The following is a 24,147-nucleotide window of genomic DNA, read 5'->3' as shown; positions in this document are numbered from 1 at the left end:
TTGTGATTTTACGTGATGAGGGGCCAAGCTCTGCTTCAGTTTGGAAATGAAAGAAATATTTCTGTCCAATTCCAAGCTTACAAAACCCACTGAAACAGCTTTTAATTGACAGCCACCCATGCAACCTAGTGCTCTGAACAAAAAGGTAAAGCAAAAAGGAGGTCAAGTGGTAGCTCAAATGCTGTTAACACAAGGCTGGCTGAGGTGTCCTGGGAGCAGCTCTCCTACAGGCATTCATGCAAATGTGTAATTAGGAAGGAAAAAACAAAACAAAAAAAATATCAGACCTCCCACAACATGAACCAAAACAAGAATGTGTTGCTTCATTTTATAAATTTTGCATTAATAACAACAACAATCTGGCAGAGGCTACAATGAAATGACCATTTTTTTTATCTAGTAAAATGTCAATATGTCATTTCACCTTTATCGTTTCAAAGACAGAGGTTTCAAGCTGGGCTGTGGTGTGGTGGTGGTGGTGTTTGTTTACATGTAAAAAAATATATATATATTTATATTGTAGTTCACTCTTGGGTACCTTAGGCTGCCAGTTTTAAATCCCAATCTCCATCTGGGAGTGGGAGCCAAAAATATTTGCCAGTATACTGAGGACTTTCATAAATACCATTAAAAACAAAAACATCAGGCCTTCTTTCTTTTTAAATCCTTCTGTGCTCCTTGCAGATATCTGCTGTTTGCCTTGATATTCAGAAGGAATAAAGATATGAAGGGAAAATAAGCTACCAAAAGTTGTGCATGTTTCTCTCTCAAAAATATCCACGTCAACTCATGAGTGTTCTCAAGCAGAGAGCATTAAGTTCAATGCTCTGTGCTGAAGATGGATTTACACTTTAAGTCATGTCACTTTTAAGGAAGATCAACACCACCCACTGATGAGGTGAAACAAAAGGAGAAGCAATGTTAGCATTACCCATCCTGCTGGAAAGGCGACACAGAAAAGATTGCTACAGGCGCTTTTTTCATTAAGGTCGAATTTCTTGAGGCCCCACTGTACCTCTCCCCAGCTGAGGTTTCAACATCCCAGGCCAGCCCCTGCACAAACTGGGACACGCTTCCAAAAGACAATATGCTACCCATAGGAAGGAAGTCTGACGCTTGATTACCTTCCAAATATTCCTGCTATAGAAATTAAATTACTGCAGTCTGCACTGTAGTGCTTAAGCGCTATCCTATCTTTATCAAAAGTGTTGCTATTTAGGGAATTTTGTATTTATAGGGCAGGCAAAACCAAAGAGAACAGAAATAACATGAGGACACTTTCAGAAACCTCAACGCCAGGCTTAGATTACGACCACCATCTCCTAAGTATATGTTTCAGCCTTAATCAGCCCGCTGGAAAAGCACACGTATCACTTACGGGGAGCTCCTTCTGCCATCTCGATGGCTGTAATGCCACAAGACCAAAGGTCGCTCTGCGCAAAAAGAGACAGAGACCATATGTTAGGAGGTAGATTTACCCGTTCAGACAGCAAGAGTACTATTTGCAGAGGGTGAAACTGTAATGAAATATCAAGGCTATTTAAATAATACAAGCTACTTTTTTCTTTAAGTGTTTCATAAAATGCTACTTGTCATATAATATATATATATTCACAAATGTATGTGCATTTATATATATATATACACAAATGCACGTGCATCATACAGAATATGCAAATGACTCTAATAACACATGAATATATTTACATTAGGACAATAAGAAATACATTTGCCCCAAATCTAAGTCTATGAAACAACAGGTTTGTCAGTATTCCCTTGCTTACAAGGGACTGAACGTTTCCCTGTAACAGACTCACAGAAAACACTGTGTGTATTCCACCAAACAGAAGACAAAGAAAATGGAAGACGAAGTACTGTGGGGCAAAACCCCCAAACCTGTCAGGTCTTTTTGAGTGTCTAAATACGGATTAGTGGAATACATCCATTCCTGAACTTTTTCTAGGCAATAATAGCTAAATAATAACATAATCACATAACAGTTGTATATAGTGGAAGAGCCATCACTGCTAAAATTGTAAGAAGCCTCTCATTGGTACAATGCTTGTGGCCAAAGCACATACTCCGTCCCTGCCACCTCATCTTTGCTTGAGACCTCGAGAAAAACCAAGAGGCCTTCAGTGGGAGCCTTCCAAGGTGTTACCTCTGGATAATGTCCCTGACTAGCAGTTAACTGCACTTGCTCCCGAATGAGAGCCAGGATCCTCAAGTGCAGGCAGCAGCTGGAAGAGTCCTGACAAGGGACAAAATCAAGAGACTCCTGCAACTTATTGGGCAAAACAGCGGAGGAGGCTGCAGAAAGGAGTACAGCCACTGTACAGATCTGTTCTTGAGGAAAGCAGTGTTCATTTTTGGTAATAATATTGATTTTTTTTTTTTTTAAAGTGAAAATTAAAGAGCAAATAAGCTCTTCTGTACAACAGGCAGAGGAGAATTTCTAACAGTCCGGCAATTGCACTTTCAAACCCAGCAAGGCAATCATTTCCCTTGGTCCAACCTATCCATTTAAGCTGAACTGCACAGCCTCCTGGTCTTACAGAAGCTTCAACCATGAATTTTCTAAGAAGAAAAATAAATAAATAAAAATAAGATAGAAAGACAACTGCTTCAGCTCCCTACAGGCTCCACCAGGAGCAACATACACATGTTTTCAGAGAGAAGGAATCCCTTCTCACATCACTACTGCATTAACAAATAAAACAGACAGGTCTTCTCCTTTACTAAATCATAAGTCACCTTCCTAATAAATCTACCTGCAAAGATTTAAAGCATTATCTTTATTACAATGAGCTGTTGGATGTAGAAAGTGATTAAATCAACAGAAATAGGATCGACCTGATCGATTAGTCAAAATGCACAAAACCACCAATTCGAATCTCCTGTGTTATTTTTTTTCAATAAATTTGGACATACACAGCCATACTGATAGCTAACGCCATCATCAATCCTAGCAAATCGATATCCAGACCCAATAGTCACTGTAAGACCCTAATCACTGGTTTTCTGATAGCTTTATTGTCTTTCTTGGTTACAAGTTGGAATAGTTGCATGAGTCTAAGTGAAGATTTTCTTAAAAAGCTTATTTTCTCTTTTTTTTCTTCCTCTGTGCTTTTATAAAAGCAAGCTGAGAAGTACTATAAGGTTACAGGATGCTTTGACCAGAGAAATTTAACTTCAAATATGAATACATAATATTCTTAAGGGTAGTGCAAATGCCATCAGGCCAACTGTGGTTTTGCAGTAATTAAATCTTTTGTTTGTGGCAAACTATGTGAAAAATAATCTTTGTTGAGAAATGCCGAGATGGGTACATTTTTATCTACACGTATTAGTATCCTGAAATCAGGAACAGGCACAGTTTAAACACCTCCTTCTGCACTTCACTAGCTCTCCAGACGGTGGTTCTATTTAAGGCAACACCTAAAATGCATTGTTCTGGATTATTACAGTAACTGGGACATATTCAGACACAATTTAAAGTACAAACGTTACACAAATTGAGAACACGAGCATCTCTAGTTAAACTCTTTTTTGCCTTCTCTGGGTACCTACAGTACACTGAAGTCCTACTCCTTCTGCCTCGAAGCTAGGACACTACAAGTCACGGCAACTTTTAAAGGTCATAAAATTGGCAGTGATCCATACCTCGTACTCCCGTAGCAAAATGTACCTTCACAAAATGGAATTACTCTTACAAAGCATAAGAAATCTCACAAACTACCATCATTCATAGGTGTTCATGCTGCAAAGGTAAGGTTTTTGTGTGTTGATTTGTGTATTTTTTTCCGTGAACAGGGCTCTCTTACTCTGTAATCATACGTAGCATCTGGATTTTCATCACAGGCAATAACTTCTGGAGCCATCCAGTACGGAGTTCCAATGAAAGTGTTTCTCCTGCCAACTGTCCTGTCCAGCTGAGCACTCACACCAAAATCCACTGCGGGTGGGAAAAGATTAAAATAAAATCAGAGGGGAAAATAATGCCGTGATTACTTCTGTAAGATGGTTTGGAAATAAGACCAGGTGGATGATCCACAAGGGAGGACCATGCTGAAGAGAAATATGATGATTAATATAGAGGCAGCCAAGTCACTGTGCTTCACTTGCAACGTGGCTCAGGCCACAAGCGTCTGGAGACACAGCAGCGGTATGAGCACCTCTCCTGCACCTCCGACCAACCTGTCTTGTGCAGCGTCACCTCCTCCCCAGGAGGGAGGGTATGGCTACAAAATACTGTCTTGGAGGCTGAGGAAGGACCATTCCCTTCCTAACTGGTGAAGCCAAGCACCTTTGTCTACACAGGCAGACTCTGCTTTCACGCCATGGGAAAACCACATGTGAACAAGTCTCCTTTTTTTGGCTGTCCACCTTTTTTGCTCTAAAATTGGACAGCAAAAATAATTTGTTGCTCAGTGAGCTGCTCTCTGCTCTGATGAATAGAGCAGATGTGTCAACAGGAACAAAAGATGAAGATTATTCAAGAGGTGCTAACTTTGAGCACATAAGCACATGGGCTGCAACAGAGATGCCCATTTCATTACATGAGATTTTTCCTCCTTTCCTCCTTTTCACTTTCTCCCCCTCCCAGTTCCACTGCTGTGATCACATTCACAAGTGTGATATACGCTTTTCTGTACCAGTAACTGTGTCTGCTCTAAGGGAGGGCTGTGGCAGCTTCACAGAATCCATCATTTAAGAGACACAGACAAACTGGTGGAGACAAGCTCTGTGGGAGCAATGGTTCGGGAGCTACTGTGCTCCACTTTGGACCAGAAGGAGGAAAGCTCTCCAGAGAGCTTCCTCCTCCAGCAGTCAGGACATCTTCCTATGCCTCGTGCTGCAGGAAGGTGTAATGCAAAACAGAAGGGATGTGGGCTGGGTGGGAGGCCTTCAGCATGGCTCTATATTTAACCAAAAAAAAAAAGGTGGTGAATGCAGTGTGATGCAAATACAGAAGGTTAAAGTGTTCAGAAACTGGAAGAGACAGATTAGAGAAAAAGAAAAAGGAGGATGTCCACTTGCAGAGGAAAGAAGAGGCATGGGATGAGCATGGCTTTCAGCAGGCATGCCAGAGCTGGACCTGCATTTTGAACTGCATGCCAGTGCTCCCTCAAGGGTGACACCCAGGCCACATTTTTGTGCCCAGAACCCGAACAGCAGGTGCCGTTGTCGTTCAAGCCAAAAGCAGGAGTGACTCTCATCACCTCCTGAGTCCAGAATAAAGGGAACCAGAACCAACCCACGTCATGCACAACTCAGCGGAGGACATGAAGCCATCCACTCACCAATTCTGGTAAGAAAGCCAACAACCTCAAACGAAATGCAGCTACTTGCATTCCAGTCTCCTGAAGCAGGAGAAAATACACATGGAGTCTCGACCCATATGAGAGCAGTGGCAGAGTGTACATGCTAAAGAATATGTTGCAGGGCTCTCAAAGAACAAAACTAATTTGGGAACATCAGAAAGAAGAGAAAACAAAGGTTGGATGAATCGGGAAGCGGACGTGCTTGCCTACTTACCAAGTTTCACTTCTGCATTCTCTGTTAACAACACATTCTGCCCTTTGATATCCCTGTGAATCACGTGGTGGGCATGAAGATGTGCCAACCCCTGCAGTAGGGAAAAGAGAGGAAGGAGATGACATTCAGAGTGAGGCTTTTTGCTCAGCAGCGGGCGATCCATGCCTCCCAGCCCCGCAGCCCGTGCTCTGGTGCGTGGGCTTGTGCTCAGCAGACACATGCGCTGCGATCCACAGGAGCCTTGTAGCAGCACTCCACCCGCTCAGCTTTTGGTAAACCAGGCAGGGAACGAGGCCCCAGATTGTGCCCATGCTGCACACGCACTGTGCGAACACGTCTCAGCTGTCACTTGATGGAAGTGCAGTGACCAGAAAGTCTCGGCACAATGACACTGTAAATGACACCGGTGTCAGTGCACATCGGTGGCATCCGACAGGCACAGAATCCCCCTTAAAGGAATTGGAATTTAGTCTAGTAAGGGGGCAGGAGGAAGAAAGGAGGAAGCACCAACATGCAGATACGTCCCCTGAGAAGGAGGTGGGATGGTCATGGGCTAGCATTTATGTTTGAGGGTGAGGGAATACCAACAGCACACAAAAGCTGTGTTGCAAAGCTGGAGTCCTCTTATCTAGCTTCCATAAATACGAAGCTAGATAATTGTTCCTCAGGAAAAAAAAAAAAAAAGTGAGCATTATACTTTCCAAAGGAAACAAAACCTCCTGGCATACGGTGCTTTTTGTTGAGACAGCACCTGGATGCATGCCCCAAAGTGTTAGCCATGTGGAGGGAGGGCCGGGCAAGACATATGTTGCATTTTACTCCCTAATGCAATCGGTAGAACAATAGGCAACCCTCTTAGCAACTGCCTGTTTTGGTTTCTCCTCGGCACTCTGCTTGGAAAACTGTAGTCTCTGGTGGGATCGTCTTGCCTGTTCATGCTGCCCTCGTAGACTTTTAATGTTTTATGAAAAATAAAGCAATAGAACCTTTACAGCTGCAAAAGGTTAAGAGAGTAGTGCTTGCTGTAAAGAAATATTTTCTAACACATGTTCTTCATTAAGTGATCGTTTACCAGTTTGCCTACAGAACCATTGGGCTCTTTTCTTTTTTTGAAACAGCTAATGAGCATGACAAAAAATATAATCCACAGCTCCTCCCTGCATATGTCACAAACTAACAAAATGAAGGGGTAATGTCCTTGATACCGTTCACTGGCTGTTAACACGAAGTGTGGTCCTGTTTTTCACCAGAACGAAGGCTTTTCCAGGGCTTCGCACAGGATACTTTCTAAAGCCTCACGCTGCGCTGCCCCAGCCAGAGAGATAATCACATGAATCATACGTTCTCTCCAGGGTACGATCCAGTCTTACTGGAAAAACACATTCAGGTTCTCGAGAGGTTACGATGAGACTGAGGGGCAATGTCTCGAATCTCCTGCAGACCCCAGGTGAGTCCTCCGAGGTTCCTCCGACCCACACAGGAGACTCTCACTTGTGTCTCCACCTGCGCAAATCTTGGCACCTTAGCTCATTTAGCTCTTTGTTACACAACCTCTCTCTTCCATCACTGACGAGTTCAGTGTCAAATCAGGTTTTGCAATGCTTCGTTGCAATGTGAACTCAGCATTCCTTTTTTCTAGATATTCCGGTTCCTGCTAGTAAACAATTAAGGCTCCTTTTACAAATGTCTCACAAGAAAACAGCTTTCAGCTAACTCTTTTCTGAAGGAAAACCTTTTTCCGTCTTCTCAGCAAGCCAGACTCTACCGCCTTACCTAAGGAGAACTTAGGATGAATGCAAGATGACATGCAATACCTCCAGGGCTGCACAGTTGTTCTCAAGTCAAGTGTAAGATCAGCACTCAGTACTACAGCAGTTAGCTTTCCTCGCATTAAGGTATGCTACCCATTTGACTGGAAGTACAACCATCAGTAGGTATTCATGACAGTAACTCTTCTTCCTCCTAGTAAACAACAACTTAAAACGTGCCAGCCAAAACTTCAACAGCCAAACTCTCTCCTAGCAGATGGAGGTTGAGCAAGAGACCACAATCATATGTCTCCATCATCTTAAAAATCACCAAGACAGAGCCGATGTGCAGCACAGACAACAGCAGCACTGACTTATGCGAGAGCCACTGGTGGTTTCCTTTAACATGAAGCCCTCAGAACTTCATTTGTGATGAGGCAATTGAACAGACACACTGTGTAATGGTACGGGTAGGAGGCAATTTGTTTTACAAAGAAGCATGAGGAAAATCATACCAGATTTACTTAGTGCTGCAAGCATGCCAATTCAAAAAGCACTTTAACTGTACCAACTGGAAATTAAATCTGAGGCATAATTAGTTAAAGCTTCAGTTTCAGGAAAACTGGTAAGTGGCATCCCTCTCCCTGAGAAACTTTTGCAGAGCCGTATGCTAGCACTCTACGGCGCACAGCCGCGTGTGTGACGTATCTGCCTGCTCGAGAGAGACTGCGGGAACATGCAGCGTGCGAGCACATCACGGCACACAAGTCCCAACAGCTGGCCTGAGCCAACAGCTCCGTTCCTCCACAGGTTTGGTTGGGAGCAGAGAAAGATGACTGCAAGCACATTTGGAATAGCTCATTCTGTACCCTCTCGTGTTATGACACTGTTGCGACCTATATCTTTTCCAAAGTAGAAGCATCTTACAGGCACGCAGGGCACTGTTTCACTGCTTCTCCAACAGGTAAGGACTCTGGTTCATATACTGGCTTCCCGTGACGAAAAATTGCTACTCTCTGCAAGGCTGCTGTTACAGTGCAGCACGACGCACACAGTCTGCGAGGATCTGCACCTCCTGTCCTTTCTGTCAGCGTAGGAGATGAAGTTAAATGACGCGGAGCAGACATCCATCCACTCCTACACGCTCTTCAGACAATGATTTGGCTAAGAGGATTGATCAGAAACAGCTTCTTGCAGAACCACGAGCTAGATTGTATCTGCAAGATTGCCTCTGTGTTTTCAAGTGCAGTGGACTACTTTCCTTACCCTGAGAATCTCCCTGGAGATGTACGCTATCCAATCTTCTTTCAGAGTATTCCCTTTCGTGTTCTTCACGAGGTCTGTGATAGAGCCTGCTCCACAAAACTCCATAACAAGCTGCAAAACAAATACCAGCATGCAACCCACATAAAGCACAGTTCCCAGCCGCCTAGTGAAGCAAAATAATCAGGCTGCAGCACTGATTTGGGAAACCCTCACGAAGCACAAAGTATCATTTATTTTACCTCTCTGCCTGGAAAGCGGATCCAAAACAAATGTCTCCAATGTGTGTCAGACATATATGGAATATGTCTCACATTAGTTACCACATTTTCAAGGACTGATTTAATCACTGTAATTTAATACTGGGAATCTGGATTTGCTCAGCTATGCAAAATGCATTAGCAGTAACAGAAGTAAGAGCACATCCAATGCTGAAGGAATCAAGCTGACCACACCATTGCAACACATCGTATTCTATAATTCCCACTTATTTATGGGAGACAAGAACATGCACTGGTGTCTGTACACTGCCATTTCAAACCCAAACTTCAGTCCACTAGAGGGTATAGACAAGACGGGATAAGAAATGTAATGGGTAAAATTTTCAAGTGCAGCTTTATTTTTACAGCCACACATTCTTACTGTTCAGCTTGTCTGCCTTGTTCCCATGAAACATGTTACCATCCATCTGGGAAATGGGGAAAAAAGTTACTTAAAGAGCAAATCCATTGCTAATTGCAAATCTTGGTTCAGCCATCACGTTAGCCTATGTGATTCACCTCTCTATCTGTTCCAGCGAGCACCAAATTCTATTAGTTTGTCTTTGCATAATGATGTTTCTATCATCCTCAAATTATATCCGAAAGGGAAAGGCTAATGAACGTGCTTGAGATATATTTGCTTACCCACAGTTGGTCATCATGTCCTGGAGGACTTTTCTTAATGAAAGCACCATAATAAGTTGCAATATTTCTGTGATGAGAATACTTCTTTAGCATATTAATCTCCAGTTTGATTTCTTCTTCTTCATCCTTTGGAAAAAAGAAAAAAAAAAAAACGTGTTTAATACACCATGTACATGACTTACTTCCTCTTTAACACAAGTAGTTTTAAAAAGTTTAATTTATAACAGCATCATGCTCAGTAAACACATCTCTGGTTCATGCCAACAAAATCCTGTTCATGGAGATGGTCTGAAACAGACCTGTACTTCCGCAAGTCTTTGGTAGTGCAAGAAGCAAACGAAGGATGCGCTGGACTTCGTCCAACGACAAAGCAGGATAGGAACTGTTTAAAAACCTGCTGCCTATAGTGCCTTAACCAAACACGTACGCAACGGGCTTTTCCTCTATGTAATCCAGAGAACAAGAAAACCAGAAAAATCTGTGAGTTTATGATAGAGGAGTATTATCTCCATCTTCCTCATTTTTTTCCTTTAACTTTGAAGATTTCAACTCGTCCTATTTCAATGCCACTAGTGGGGAAGGGCAGGAGCCCACCACAGGAAAGCAGAGGTGGAGAGCAGGAGTCCCCCTCCCTGCACCGACAAGGCGTTTGCCTCGTGCACGGGTTTCCTCCTCCTCTTCCTCCCTCCGGCTCAGCGGAGGAAGAGCAAGTGCATCAGGAAAAGAGGGTCCGGAGCCCGAGTGGTAAACAGGATGCCGCAACACAAAGGCAGAGGAAGGATTTCCCCCCGCTCCTCCTCCTCTGCGAAGTGCCAAGCAGAGAGCAGCTCAGGTGAAGGGAGGTTGTCCTCGCCGCACACGAGATCAGCATTAAAAAAAAAAAAAACCAACAAAGAGCTCTCTGGGACGGACACGTTAGATGGAAGGACCCACACGCTCTTTGGAGACAACACATTTGGAGACGAGGTCCAAGCAGCAAGCCAGCAGACAGGGGAGAGGCAGGAGCTGACACCACCCCGCTCCCGCCACCGGCGCGCTCCCCGCTGCTCTCTTAGCTCACCTAAGGGCAGCGGGAGCCCTCACTCAGCACAACTCGGGGCTGCACGTTAAAAGACAGCCGATTTGCCCATTTATGCAGCCTTGCAGCCCCAGGAGACAAGCGTCTGCCTGCAGCTGATTTCAGGAAGGAGCTGCGCCCCCTGTTCCCCAGGGTGGCAGGCGGCCGAGGCGGCAGCGAGTGTTTTGATTACCCCGTAATGTCAAAGCTGATTACACGGGAACATTTCAAGCCGCGAACTTCCTTGCAATTTGCAGCACGCTAGCAATCAAATACCCTACTGAGGACGTATGCAGATGTTAATACTAACTACGTGTTAACTACTTATAGGCGCTGGTGCGCATGGCCTCAGCGAAAGGCAACGTGGTGTATTTCAAACACACCACGACCGGGATGCGCCGCTCACCCATAAATTACCACGAGAGAATTCCCCAAATGCACCAGGGATGAACTATTCTTAAACCTTCCCGTGAAGCTTCTCTAAAGTAAAATACCGAGCGTTGCTGGAACAGGGAACAAAACGGTAAAATAATCTTGTAAATCAAAGTTCCCAGCGAACAGCAGCCCTGGGAGAGAGCACTACAAGCACAGCTCCACGAGCCAAAAGCTAACTCGGGGCTTCCTCAGCTGCTTCTTGCTGTCGGTGCTGTTGTGTGATATTTTTATTTAGTCCATATGCAAACAAAAAGAAAAAAGACGAAGGAGTGGTAGTAGAAGTGCATGTGCTTGCACGAGAAACTACCAGGCTGAGCTCTGCATTTAGGCAAAAAACTGCTAAGGGAGCTCTGTTAAACTTAGAGCGTAAACAGAGATGTGTAAACTTAGTTTGGGACTTGATCCCTGGCAGATTACTATCTGTAATTGGATTAATCTGCTGTTTTGTACCGACTCTTCATACGAAAATTATTTCCTACCCTCAGCACATGAACACAATAGCTTTGACAATACAATGGGCAGGATGTCCTAAAGGTTGCTCGTGCTTATCTGTTATAGCAACAGCCAGAATGACAATGCTTAGACAGGATCTTTTTTGGAAGGGGAAAAAAAAAAAAAAAAAGAGCAAGCAAACCAAAAAATAAAAATAAAAAAAAAAGGAAAACCAACCCCAAGTGCACAGAGAGACCCAGCAGCCTGCAGGCTGTCGCTGCTCCTTCAGTTCTTCCTCGGGGCTGTGTCAAGGCGCCCACGCCACGGCCTGCAGCAACCCCGAGCATCTCCCCTACCTGAGGCTGATGTACAAGGGTGCTAAATTGCTGCTTGAGCTGTCACAGAGCATTTGTCCACAGCTCAGGAAAGCGTCTCACCTCCAGTCTGAATGCCCCCTTGCAAAAAAAAAATGGATTAGGTAACTCTTGCCAGGCTTTGGAGGAGCCCACTGACGGCGGGGATCGACAGCTCCCTGGCACCGAGTCCCGAGGACTTTGTGGCGACAGGAAGGGCCGCGAGGATTAATCAGCACGGAGAATGCTGCAGTACCACTGTGGTACAGGAACCGGTGTGCAAAATTAAAAAAAAAAAAATGAAAAAGAGCAAAAAATTGTTGTGCTGCAGATTCGGGAGTGTTTTTTTCCAGGGTACAACCGATGTCACCCCACCACGGACATCCGAGGGAGGCGGAACAACGCACGCCCTGCCGGCGTTTACTTCTCCCCCCTGGGCACAAAAGGAGGATGAGGTCATCAGCGAGGATCCAGACACCAGCCCCGCAGATGTCTTGCGTTAGGGCGAGATGCGTCCCGCCCCAAAATCGCACCGGATCAGAGCGTTTCCGCACAGCCCTCCTGGCGCACACGCGCGCCGCGGGGCGAGCAGGCCGCAGCCTGGCGGCACCCTCAGCCCCCACGTTGGTTTGGGATTTATTTAGGGACACGGGGAAGGAAGCTCCCTCACCTCCTCCCTCCAAGGCACGCTGACATAGCTCCCTGGAGGAACCGGGATCACAAAGGGAAGAATTAAAACTGATTGGGGAGAAGGACGGGCGCTCTCCTGAAGGGATACAAAAGTGCAGCCTTTTTTTTTTTCCTTTGGAGGAGAGAGGCAGCTGGTGAGCCCTTCCCAGTGATTTTATGCAGCTGGCATCAATTACCACTTTAAGCCATTATCTGCAGATACAAACTCCCATCGAAACCCTCTTTGTCTGGGCCTGTGATGGGGCTGGTGCGAGGGTTTTATACTTCTCCGCTCGCTGTCTGTTTGTGGCAGCACGTCCGATTGCTGGCAATTTCTGCAGCAAGCTGTACTTTTGCAGGAGGCACGTGAGCCAACGGGGCTTGGAGCGGATTTCCTCTCCCTTTCCACGCGTCTCCCTCTGGCGATTAAGCGGCCATGCCAGCACCTCCAGGAATTTCTAAATGCGATGCTGCTCCACCAAAAGGCCTTCACCTGTGGGAGCAGAAACCGCCCACATGTGCACCCACCGCTCAGTGCTGGGCTCCTCTCCACCCACCTGCATTAAAAAACAGCAAAGAGCAGGCTGGCCACCTCCTGGCGTAGTACCTCATGGCTCCGGTGCTGCTGCCCACTTGCTGCTGTAGTCCTGAGCCTCCTTTCCCTCAGGGCGCTGCTCGCTAGATACGTGGTTATTCTTTCTGTGCAGGTGAATCAACTGCTTGCTTTTATTACTTCTTTCTGGTCTTTGTAAGTGGTGATGCATGTGAATGCAATACTAACCTGAGTAATTCCTCCTCAAATAAAAGCTACTGGGGCAGACCGAAGTGAGGAATATTGAACTGGAATGGCTCGGACGTGCAATTTCAGCATGTTTTACTAAGGTAAGCCCCCACGTCATTAGTATAAACGCACAGGATTTTCTTGCACTAATCCGTGGAAGGGGAGGAATTCATAAGCACTTTGCTGGACACCGTGCTGGGGAGGGAGGAGGAGGAACGGCACCTCTCAAAGAAAAAGGAAACAAGCAAAGGAAAAAAAATCATTCCATGCCTACCCCAATTTTATATCAGTCCCTAAACATCATTGCCTGGGCACCTCATGAGACTGAGCAAGCAAGACCTGTCCCTGCCCTGCAATTGCTATGAGACCCCTTGAGGAATCTGTCGTAGAGAAACGGGCCCAGGGAAGGATGAGCAATAGTGTTGCTTTTCAAGCTCTAGAGCACGAAGAGATTATTTCAGGAGCTGAGAGGAAGGCAAAAACCTAAAGGTACAGCAAGGAAATATCCCAGGGCATGTCTGTGGTGGCCTTCCATCCCCACTCCCCTCGATGGAAAAGCTGCCTGACCTCTTGAGCCGTCTTGAAAAGCAGCTCGTGCTGTTTGCCAGGCTTGGTGGCAGAGGAGAAACCCAGGACAATTTCAGAAAACGTTTCTTACACCCTACTGTAAGACGATGGGTAACATGAATGGGGAAACACGGCCAAGCAAGGTTAAAGCAAACAACGTTTTATGACGAAGGTAAAAGTGAGATTATCTACCCTCCCAGGTAGTTTATGTGCTGCCCTATGCCGGTTTGCAGTGGCATACAAATTGGTTCCCTGGGTAACCTTCCTTTTTGATTTACGAAATGAGGCAGCCAAATAGCCCAGCTCTCCCATTACAGATGCCACGCAATGATTTTAAGCTATTAGCGAGTGTTTTAATTAGCAACGCTCCCCAGTAGCGGAAACCCAAACATGCAGGCAAAGGGGGAAACGGAGTCTCCAGGCCTCCTTTTCTTTGCTTTTTCCCATGCCGCCACGAAGCTCTGCCAGCTCCTATCCAGGGCTGCATTGCCTGGAGAACAGCAGCTGCTTACGCCATGCCCAGGACGTCAGAGCGAGCTCATCTGGTTACAAATCACGAGCTCCAGCAGCAGCTTGCGGGATTTGGAAACCCTTCGATTGTGGGAGAATTCAGATGCAGGCAGAGAGGTACAGAGCAGCGTCAGCCCAGCTCTTTTGTGAGAGGAGAATGGCAGGGAGCGCTAAACCACAGCCCCCAGGATGGCGGAGAGGAAATTGTTTTGCCTTCAGAGGCACCAGAGATCCTTTCTTTCACCATCTCCCCCATAACGTGCAAGCTCAAAAAATAAAAAAACGAAATAACAGGAGAGGCCCACAAGAAACCCAGTTTATTTTCCTTTCCCCTTCCTCTCCCTTCTCATTTCTGCTCTCCACCCTCCAAAAAAAGTCCTAAGAGGCACCAAACGCAAACAAAAATCTTCCCGGATAATTCATGACACCAACTTGTGCAAACCACCATTCTCCTTGTGTGTCACATCCTCTCCCCTCCCTCCTTCCCCGCACCCCAAGCCTGGCTTGCGTCCATCCGAAGCAGGATCCGTCCAGAACAGGGAGAGCCTGAATAGTGCCTAGCACAATAGGTGACCTTTTCTGGTCCTGGAATCCGTAATATATACAGCCGCTAATAAAGTTCTCACACACAGGGGGGAAGTTTTGGCAAGAGGAGCCGGGGCAGTACTGCACACAGCGCAGTATTTCACCCAGGAGCTCTGGTACTGCCTTCAAGACGGGAAGGAGATTGCAGTTTTGGGAGGAACCTAACCACAATAAAACTGAGATCCCAAACGCTGGGCAAGTCCCTGCCAGAGCCTGCCAAGGTAGGAAGCTGATACAAAGCAGGACGGCTTGCGGTGCTGAGAACGCAACGCGGAGAAACGTAATCCTTTCCAACACTGCGATGGTGTCAGAACGGGGAATGTGATATAAAATAGTTCCTCGAAAAACACCAAGTGCAGGCTTCTTGGGAGGGAAAGCCTAAGCTGTTTAAATGAAGACTTTAATCAAGACATGCAGTAAACATTTAACAAGTCCATATGCAGTGCCTCCTAAATCCTAACCTACAAGAGCCTCCAACTTTGTTACTACAACCCGTCTGTCCTGGAGTGTTTTACAGAGCCTTTGAGCTTTGTTACCCTCACGCTAAAGACCTCATACGAGTTCATTTCCCTTCTGTCTCCTTTCTCCGTTACTTTCTCACCCCCAGCGCTCACTGTGCCTGTCCCACCACATGTGCAAGGTCCTTCTTTCACGGACCCCTCACTCTTCCCACCTTGGAATTGGCACCTTCATTTTCTTCACCACCCTTCAAGTCCGTCCTAAACGTGCTTTTCCCCAGAAGCTTGCAGGCTGTTTGTGCTGAGGAAAAAGGCTTTGTCATGCCACGTGCCCACCAATCTCCCAGGAGCGGTAGGCATCCAGTAAGCAATAAAAGGAGTGCTGAGCATCCCCCTGCCATCGCTGTGAGGGTTCCTCTCGACTTTGCCCTTTGTCGGCGTTGCAGCCCATGCAGAGAAAGCCCCCCGTGGTTTTTGGTGGTTACAAGCTTCCTGGAGCCCATCTTGTCACTGCAAGCTGCATGGGAGCCTCCAAGCTGCCAGCAGCAGCAGATCCACAGTGCCCTGCTTGAGCAGCACAGTGGCAAAAGACACCTAGGGATGCTTTCTCAAGGGTCAAAAAAATCTTACTTTTGTGAGGCCGGGCTGGGAGAACAGGCCTGTCCTTATGACCATGTTTGGTTACCTTCGGTCGCAAGATTTCATCAAGCAGGTTAAAAACACGCTTCCCAACCCATGGCAAACAGAGGGCGCTTTGTATCCCCTTGGCACAACACCCTCTCTACTGCATGCTTAGGGCACCCTCTGAAACAAGGGAGAAAATGAGCCAAATTGTTTGCGGTGGTGCCATTGCTGAGGCTGCAGCCATAAAGCAACAATAAAGTTAACCGGACAAAGAAGCACGAGGGACGGGGAGCTTTTCAGTAGGGTCCCAGTGCGGCCTGAAGGAGCCTGTGAAGCAGCATTGTGCAGGCACACAAGAGGGAATCACGTGTGCACAGGAAGGAGCCAAAAACCACGTGAAGACAATACTTGCCTGTTGTCTCTCCCGAGCCACCTCCCCTGCCAATCACGATGACAACAATATTTCCTTTCTTGCCCGATGTGCCCCTGGTGCTTTTGCTGGTCACCGAATAAAGGCACAGGGAAGGCACCGCTGCTGACCTCCCCCGGTAAAACCCCAGGACACCACAGGCTTTTCAGAAGGCAACCAAGGGAGGAATCTCCTAAGGGCAAATCCCTGCAACCACTTCCAAGGCTGGCCCCTTGATCCTTGGTCACGATTCCTTAGAAGAGTTTCCTGCTCAGGCTGCGTGTTTATCTCACCTCTAAAATTCAATTATCCATTCTCATCAAGCCTGAACTGTTTACAAGTTATGCAACAAGCTAGCCTTGTACTGGCATCGCCAGAGCTCACATAAAACAGGGAAAGGTTAGTACCCTACTCCCACTACTATTATTTACGCTAAAAAGGCCTGTTGCCATACAATTCCACATCCAACCTCAGATTTAAACCCTTGCTAGGAGGTATCAAAAATAAATCTGCGTGTAAAGGAAATAAAGCAGTTTGCTCTGTGCAAAGGTCTGAGCTCAAGGAAAAAAGGAGACTTAGATGCCAAGGAGAAAACAGTTTCATACACAAAGCAAAAATGTTGTGTGGCTTTTCTACCTCCAACTTCAGTATGCTTTTGATGCCAAGGAAAGCAGCATCTCTGGTGGGGAGTGACAGAGCCAAGGGAGGTGTCTTCATACCACTTGGCTGCTGTCCCCCCAAGATCTGGATGGCAGATCTCCTTCCCAAAGGGGACCGACACACACATCCTTCCCTGGGTGTGCAGTCAAGACACTGCTGGGCCACAGCTTGGACCTGTTAAAGGTACCCAAGTCCCATGGATTTGATACAGCCGAAGAGACTCCACAAGAAATTAAAGTTCTGGTTAGGAACTAAGCCTAAAATTTGAGGAAAGTGGACAGAAGGCAAACATCTGGGAGAAGAGAGAAAACGAGGCTGACACAACTGAAAGTGTGCTTCCTATGTATAAAACACCAAACAGAAAATTTAAGATGAACAGAAATTTAAGATGGGAAGGTAAAATACATTAAAAATGGCAGTTCTGGCCTAACACAAATGTTCTTCTATTACACTGTGTCATGATAACCTGTAATTAAATGAACACACAATTTCCTTACAGAACAGTCCTTTTCTTCACACCCAACCGACCAACAAGTTCTAGAGATGAACAGGGAAGAGAGATTTTTACAACCCCTCTTTCATTTTGTCTAAAAACAAACAAAAAACAAACAATCAAACAAACAAACAAAAAAGCACCAGCCTTTTGCAATCATGAAACCAAAAGCTGTCACCATGCACACCCAAACAGGAGCAGAACAAAGGAGAACAAGGAAAAGTAATCCCACTTTGGCACTTCCTCGGGGCTGTTTCACATAGATCCTTTATTAAAAAGAGATTGGGCTGGAGAAGTAGCTGACAAGAGAAATTCAGAAGCTCCATCGCATGCCTGACAGCAACGAAGGGCTCTGCACTGCTTAGTACGTAACATTTAGGCCAGAAGAAAACACACAGCTCTGTGAAACAGAGGGAGCAGATAGGTGATGGTACTCCAAAATCAATTATACTTTAAGAAAGGATTTTAAAAGGTGGGAGAGTGCAAACCAGCACCCCCACAACTGCCAGCAGTGAGCAGCTGGCAGCCACGAAGCAAGTAGCTCTGATCTCCAGGAGACAAAGTCCTGCCAGTAACATTAGGACAAGTCCCTGGTCAGGCACACGGACCCGTCCCCTAACACTACGTTGTGGGTACCCAGTGCACCAAGCGTCAGCACAGCAACCAAGTGCCTAAAATCAGAGAAAATGAATCCAGGCTTTGGCCATTAGCAACATCACCCATTTTCTTAAATGCCAGCGAACAGGCGCTGGAAGACTGCAAGGTTTATTATCAACTCTGGCTTTTGAAACCAAATCAACTGGTAGGTGGAAGAGCTTCATAGCACGTTGCTGATCCTTCAGCTGTCCGCATTCCCCAAGTCTTCCAGGCTTTAATTAAGCAAACCCTCCTCATTAAAATGTTGCAAGGGCTGCGTTTTTTCTTTCCAAATATTTAAAACTCTGCGTGCAGCATTAACAAAGCCCTGCATTTTGTCAGAAAATGAGCACTGAGGAAAGCCCTAAAAGCAGAATTACTGAGTTTTCTTTGCAGCCCACCAAGCCAGCTGTATAACGTGAAATACTTCACTGAGCCCATGCTATGAAGAAAAAGATTCAATGCTTCTTTCTTAAAGAAGTCTGTCTGAGATACACCTGCCAGATAAAACACCTTCTAATAGACAACCATCGCATCCCCAAACATCTAACGTAATACGCTGGATTTGGAGCTCGTACCCAAGTTTAAAGGCTGTCGTACGTGCTGCCGTTAACATAGGCTCTGGTTCACATCCACAAAAGGAAAACTTCATGTTTTGGGCTACGGTACAGCCTCCAAAAAACTCCTTGTAAGCAAGGACTGGTGTGAGATCATGATCCGACTTATTCAACACAAGGTTTCTTTTGTGAGCCAGCCAAAATATGTAAATTACACAGGAATAAAATGAATCGTCCGATCTGTACATGTGTCTTACAAACATGCTTGAATGACACGGTGAGAACGCGCAAGCCCTTGCAAGTCCTAATTTCAGGTAATCTTTGCCCGAAGGTTGAACACCTCAGCTCCCCTGGTCCAGCGTTAGTCACCGCTCAGCCTGCGCAGGTAACCCGCGGCCTCCTCCTCTGCCCTACGTGCCGACGGGGCCGGCCATGACGAGTGACAGCGGTGGGCCAAGGACCAGGCCCGGACAAGCACCTTTTCCTCTCACAGGAGGAGAGGCAGAGACACCAGGAGAAAATGGAGCTGCATGGGGGGGCCCCGAGAGGCTGTGAGGGGAGAGGGGAGGCCGGGAAACCCGCCTGAGGTGACACCGGTGAAAACGGCCCTGCGGCAAGGCGGGTCGGCACCGGGAGGGGAAGGCTCTGAGGAGATGAGGTGACCAGTGTTTACATCTGGGACAAAACGTGACCACACACGGAACAATAAAATCATGGAGATAAGATGACTGGGCCTCAAGAGCCCAATGTGAGGCCACCAAAATGATCAAAGGCCTGGAGCCCCTCTCCTACGAGGAGAGGCGGAGAGAGCCGGGGCTGCTCAGCCTGGAGAAGAGGAGGCTGAGGGAGATCTCATCGATGGGATGAGCGCATTAGATTGTACCTCTAAAACAAATTCGCCCTCAAAAACACAGTTTTTTTCAAAAAGGAAATCCATTACAGAACTATTTACATCTGACTGACAAGATGATGATGATGACTCTGTAATTATTAGCTCCAATCACTCAAATTACAATTCACCAGCAGACACACAAACGACTCGATTCACAGCTAACCGTTTTCTTCAGCACACAGGAGGTCCTTCCTAAAACAAGAGAGGAGACAGACAACCTCTATCAGCGGCGAATAAAGGCGACTGCCGACGGGAGGAATTGAATTCGGGGACGTCTGCGAGGGGCACGTTTCCTTTCATGCTGGTGCCAAACCCTCCCGGAGGACAGGTGACAACTGGGGCTGTCACCAGAAGGCTTCTCCTCCGTAGTCGGAGGGGAGCAGCTGCTAGACAGGTACGGGGGTACGTCCACGGCTGTGCGCGCTCGATAAGCGAGCTCTTTATGAAAACGCTCGCTGAGGTTTGGATTTTCTTCGGTAGGTTCATGCTGACTTACGCACGGCATTTAAAATCACCCGGCGCTGCCAAGGCGCTGTAAAGGCTGTGCACTTTAGTGTACAAGTAAGTGCATTTGGCACCGCGCCACTATGTACAAAATCATTTTCATGCAGCTGCCAGCAGAAGGGAACTATATTCTTGGACCAGATGTTTTTGTTGTCGGGGCTGCCAAGCACGCCTGGAAACCTCACAGCTGAGCGGTGCTGCAGGAGTGAATTAACAATGAACAGAGCCACAAGATGCTCGTGTCCATCTATCAGACGGGGTGTCACGGCCCCTTCTCTCCCTTTGTCCCCCTCTCAAGCAAGGAGGCTGCTGATAGCCGGCTAATTATTTACCTGCCCGAGAAGAAAACTCCTTCTGCCTCCACTGGGATAAATAAAAACAATAAATGTTGGCAGAAAATATTACACCCCAGATGTTTACCCTTAGCTGGGCAGGTGACAAAGAGACCATGATTAACAGCCAAGAAAATAGGACTGGAGCAAACATAAATGGTTCTAACATTACAGTACAGGCTTGTTTCTGCTGCTGGGCTGTGAACACGCTTGCGGTTATTAAACAGTATTTCACCTCAGAAATCAGAGCCGCTATGGCATCTCTCTCCCCATTTAAAAACAAACATCCTCGATCCCAGCACAAGGCTCTCCCTTGAGCTGAGACCCTGGCAGCCCCAGCTTACAGAGGAAGGCTGCATGGCTGGAGTTGGAGGACAACAGCCCCATTCCCGGCCCTGCCACCAGCCCCTGGCATCACCCTGCTGCCAGCCCTTGCAAAACTGGGGCTCCCACCAGTCCCCACCTTGAAACCCCCTCCACAGGCCAGCTATACATCAATCACAAAGCCTCCAAAAGAAACCCAAGAGGCCGGGGGACCCCACCCAGAAACAAAAACCAGGCAGGGTGGAAGCCGGAGGCGCACACGGGGCCGTCCCCGGGGCGAGGGGGAGCACCACCAGCGGGGTGTTGTGGTGCGGGGGTGGCTGGGTTGGCCAGGTGCTTATTCCTCTTTCTGGGCACTGCACATGTTCAAAACAAAAGGCAGGCAGAGAGAGGATGTGTGTGAGGCGGGTCTGCTTGAACCAGCTTTGCTCTCTTCTTCTCCTCACCCCTTAGGCAGCTCAGCCTTGCAGCCCGTTCCTGCACAGCATGCCTGGAGACAAACAGCATCCTCTCCCGTGAGCGCCATATCACGATGGCTTGCAGCCCAGCTGCCTGCTGGCCCTCACACCAGCAGAAAACACGCGCACATCTCTGCAGAGCTGCTTCCCGAGCGGGCTGCTTCACGCCCTCGTTTTCCAGCACTCGCAGCCTTCAAACGAAGTCACACCAGCTCATTCCTCCTCCTCATCTCCACCGTTAAAAAGTGACACTCAGCAGCCTGACTGCAAACTAACGTGTTTCGCTGAAATCCTCCTGTGCAGGAATGATGTGACCTCCCTCGGAAAGGCTAGCATTTCAGCTTCCTCAGCCTCCAGCGGCCAGGACATCTCCTGTGCCAAGCCTGCCGGCATCTGCATGGGAACCACGCTCATGGCTAGCGTCTGGAGCAGCGCCTTGCTCCAGGATGAATTCAAAACTTGCACATTTAAAAAAAAAAAAAACACACAAAAACCAACAGACAGCCTCTCTTGTCTGAATAAATAAATAGCCTCCTTCTCAGGGACTTTTCCTTTAAAACAAAAGTAACGCTATCACCACAGGGTCTCTTGGGAAGATGATTCATAAGCAGGAAAAGGACTGTAATTCTATGCTCGGGGTACTCACCCTAACAGATATTACAACTTTTTACTATGCTGGTCCCGTAACATGACGAAGTGACAGTCTGAAAAATCTTTCTTTAATCACACTGATTTGAGACCGAACAAAGAGCAATTAGCCCAGCCAAAGAGCTGGGGGTGGGGAGGGGGGCCATTTACATCTCAACGAGGAAACCTGGCTTGTGTGCAGAGCTTCAAAATTCAGGAGGATATGCTTTAAGGCACCGGATTTGCTCAGAGCGGGGCTGCCTGACAATGAAGCCATGCACAAAGGGACAGACCACAGCAAACGTGCCAGCTCCAGCTCCGCCACCAAGGAATGGAGCCGCCGGTCGGTTTGGAAACATTACTAAGCATAGCGGAAGAAGAAGAAATCCCACACACAGCAGTCAGGCCTCTCCAACAGCCGGGGAAAGGCAGCTAAGTGAAAGACCATGTGTTGGGGAGGTCAGCTTCTGCCAGACTACTTACATCCAAACAAAGTCCGTCACGGCTGGAGGCTCCTCTCCTGCGGTTCCCCAAAGCGTTGTCCCTGCAACAGGCTCGAGCAGAAAGCCCAAAGCCCAGTCGAAATGGAAAGCCTCACAGAAAGCGCTGGTGAAATTGGTTAAGCTTGCCTTTGCCAGTTTACTAACAAATGGCACCCCGCTCAGAAAGTCCTTCAGCTGCGCTGCGGCTGGCGTGCATTACCAAAGTGAGGGGCAGGGGTGCAGAACAGGAAAAGGACGAACAGGGAGCCTGTTAGAAAGTTAGCCAAACGTAATTTAAAAAAAAAAAAAGAGAAGTTCAAAGGTTGTGGGTGCTTTGGTTTTCGTTTTGTTTTTCTTTTTTGAAAAACGCTGTCCCCAGATCAGCTCCATCTGCAGTCTCCAAGCATCTGAAAGTTCCTGCCAGAGCGATCAGGAGCGCAGAGCCAGCAGTTGGCTTTCAGTTGCAGCCATTATGTGCTCCAAGGTTCACACGCCACGGAGAGACATCGAAGAAATTCGGAACTCTCTTTGGGCGAGCATTAAGCCTCTGATCCAAAGCACAAGAAATGACGACAGTGCACGTGTACTGCTTCAATAAAAGCAAGGCGCTGTGGAAAAAGGGACATTGCCTCTTTTCATGACCTATAAAACTTCCTCACTGAAAGCGGGCTTGGCTGAGGGCAACTCTCCAACTTATTGGCAAACATCTTCAAAGCAAGACACCCAGCTAAGGTTGTCTTTAGTACAGTACAGCCCTTATTCCCTCGCCCCTTTGGTTCGTTACCGGATGCTTTTCCCCAGGAGCTGTACCTGGCTGCAGCACGGATAGCAAGGCAACAGCGGCAACCCAGTTTTCACCACCTCTGTACAACACATTTCTGTGGTGCTGCCCTTTAGAGTAGGCACGTGCCACACTGACAACCCCTGTGGCATGTCTTCTTCCCGTTGGGGAGGTGTGGGACATGGCAAAGCTGTTCCTCTGCTGTTACCCACCCAATAGGTAAGTCCCCACAGGGCCAAGTAAGGCCCTGTTTTACCATTCGTGCTGCAAAGATGATAAAAAACAAGGATAAAAAGGAAAAAAAAAATGATGAAACAAGTTTCTCTGAATGGAAGATGCAAAAAATGCTCAACACTACTCAACGCCGGCAAGCCACTACTAGCATTAGCTCAGAGGTCAGTGCCGTGCTGCTGCCTATGAGCCTTCAGAAGAAACTTCTGGCTCTGGACATCGCGCAGTAGGCAAATCAGTTTCTCTCTCTGAAGCCCTCTAGTGATGGCCCAGAGCACAGCAGTCCCACAAGCACACTGCAACAAGGAGAAAATTTAGACGAAGATTTAGACAAACCACCGCTGCACCCGAAATCACTGCTCATCAGCCAGTCCAGACCAGAGAGCCACTGCTCAAGGAGGACACAACGGCTCTGAAGCCACGGGTGTTTGCAGCTACTTGAACGTGGATATGTTCTGAGTGGCCACTTGCACTAGTGGTAGCTGGGTATTTTGTGAATGGTTATGCACTAGACCTCCCATACAAAAGAGGCAGCAATCCATCATGAGTGGCTGATAACTAAGACACGGAAAAAATGTAGAAAACTCACAGAATGTAGGCTTGATACTAACTGTTATTATTTTTTTTTTCAATCTCAAATGACTTTTTGATCTCCATTGTGCCTTAGCAATAGGCACAGTCTCTGCTGTCTCCTATACAGCTCCTGAACACTCTTGAGTTTCGACAGCCACATTCATCCCACGTATTATTGAGTTACAAAGAAGACCTGCAGAAAAAATGCATCTTCAGTTTATTTTCTAAGAAAAACTATTAAATGCCAGCGAGTGTTAGCCCCC

General features: G+C 47.0%; 1 protein-coding gene across 1 annotated transcript in view; it reads right to left on the bottom strand.

Moving 5' to 3' along the window:
- The window catches only part of MAP4K4 (mitogen-activated protein kinase kinase kinase kinase 4), a 149,033-nt gene that overhangs the window by 42,311 nt on the left and 82,575 nt on the right, over positions 1-24,147 (bottom strand). The window contains 5 exon segments of the mRNA XM_083839719.1: positions 1,379-1,433; positions 3,825-3,955; positions 5,539-5,629; positions 8,553-8,663; positions 9,455-9,580. Coding sequence (XP_083695845.1) covers positions 1,379-1,433; positions 3,825-3,955; positions 5,539-5,629; positions 8,553-8,663; positions 9,455-9,580 — 514 coding nt within the window.

The sequence above is a fragment of the Anser anser genome, assembly GCF_964211835.1.
Source record: "Anser anser genome assembly, chromosome: 1".
NCBI lineage: Eukaryota > Metazoa > Chordata > Aves > Anseriformes > Anatidae > Anser > Anser anser.
This window is presented reverse-complemented; position numbering and strand designations above follow the sequence as displayed.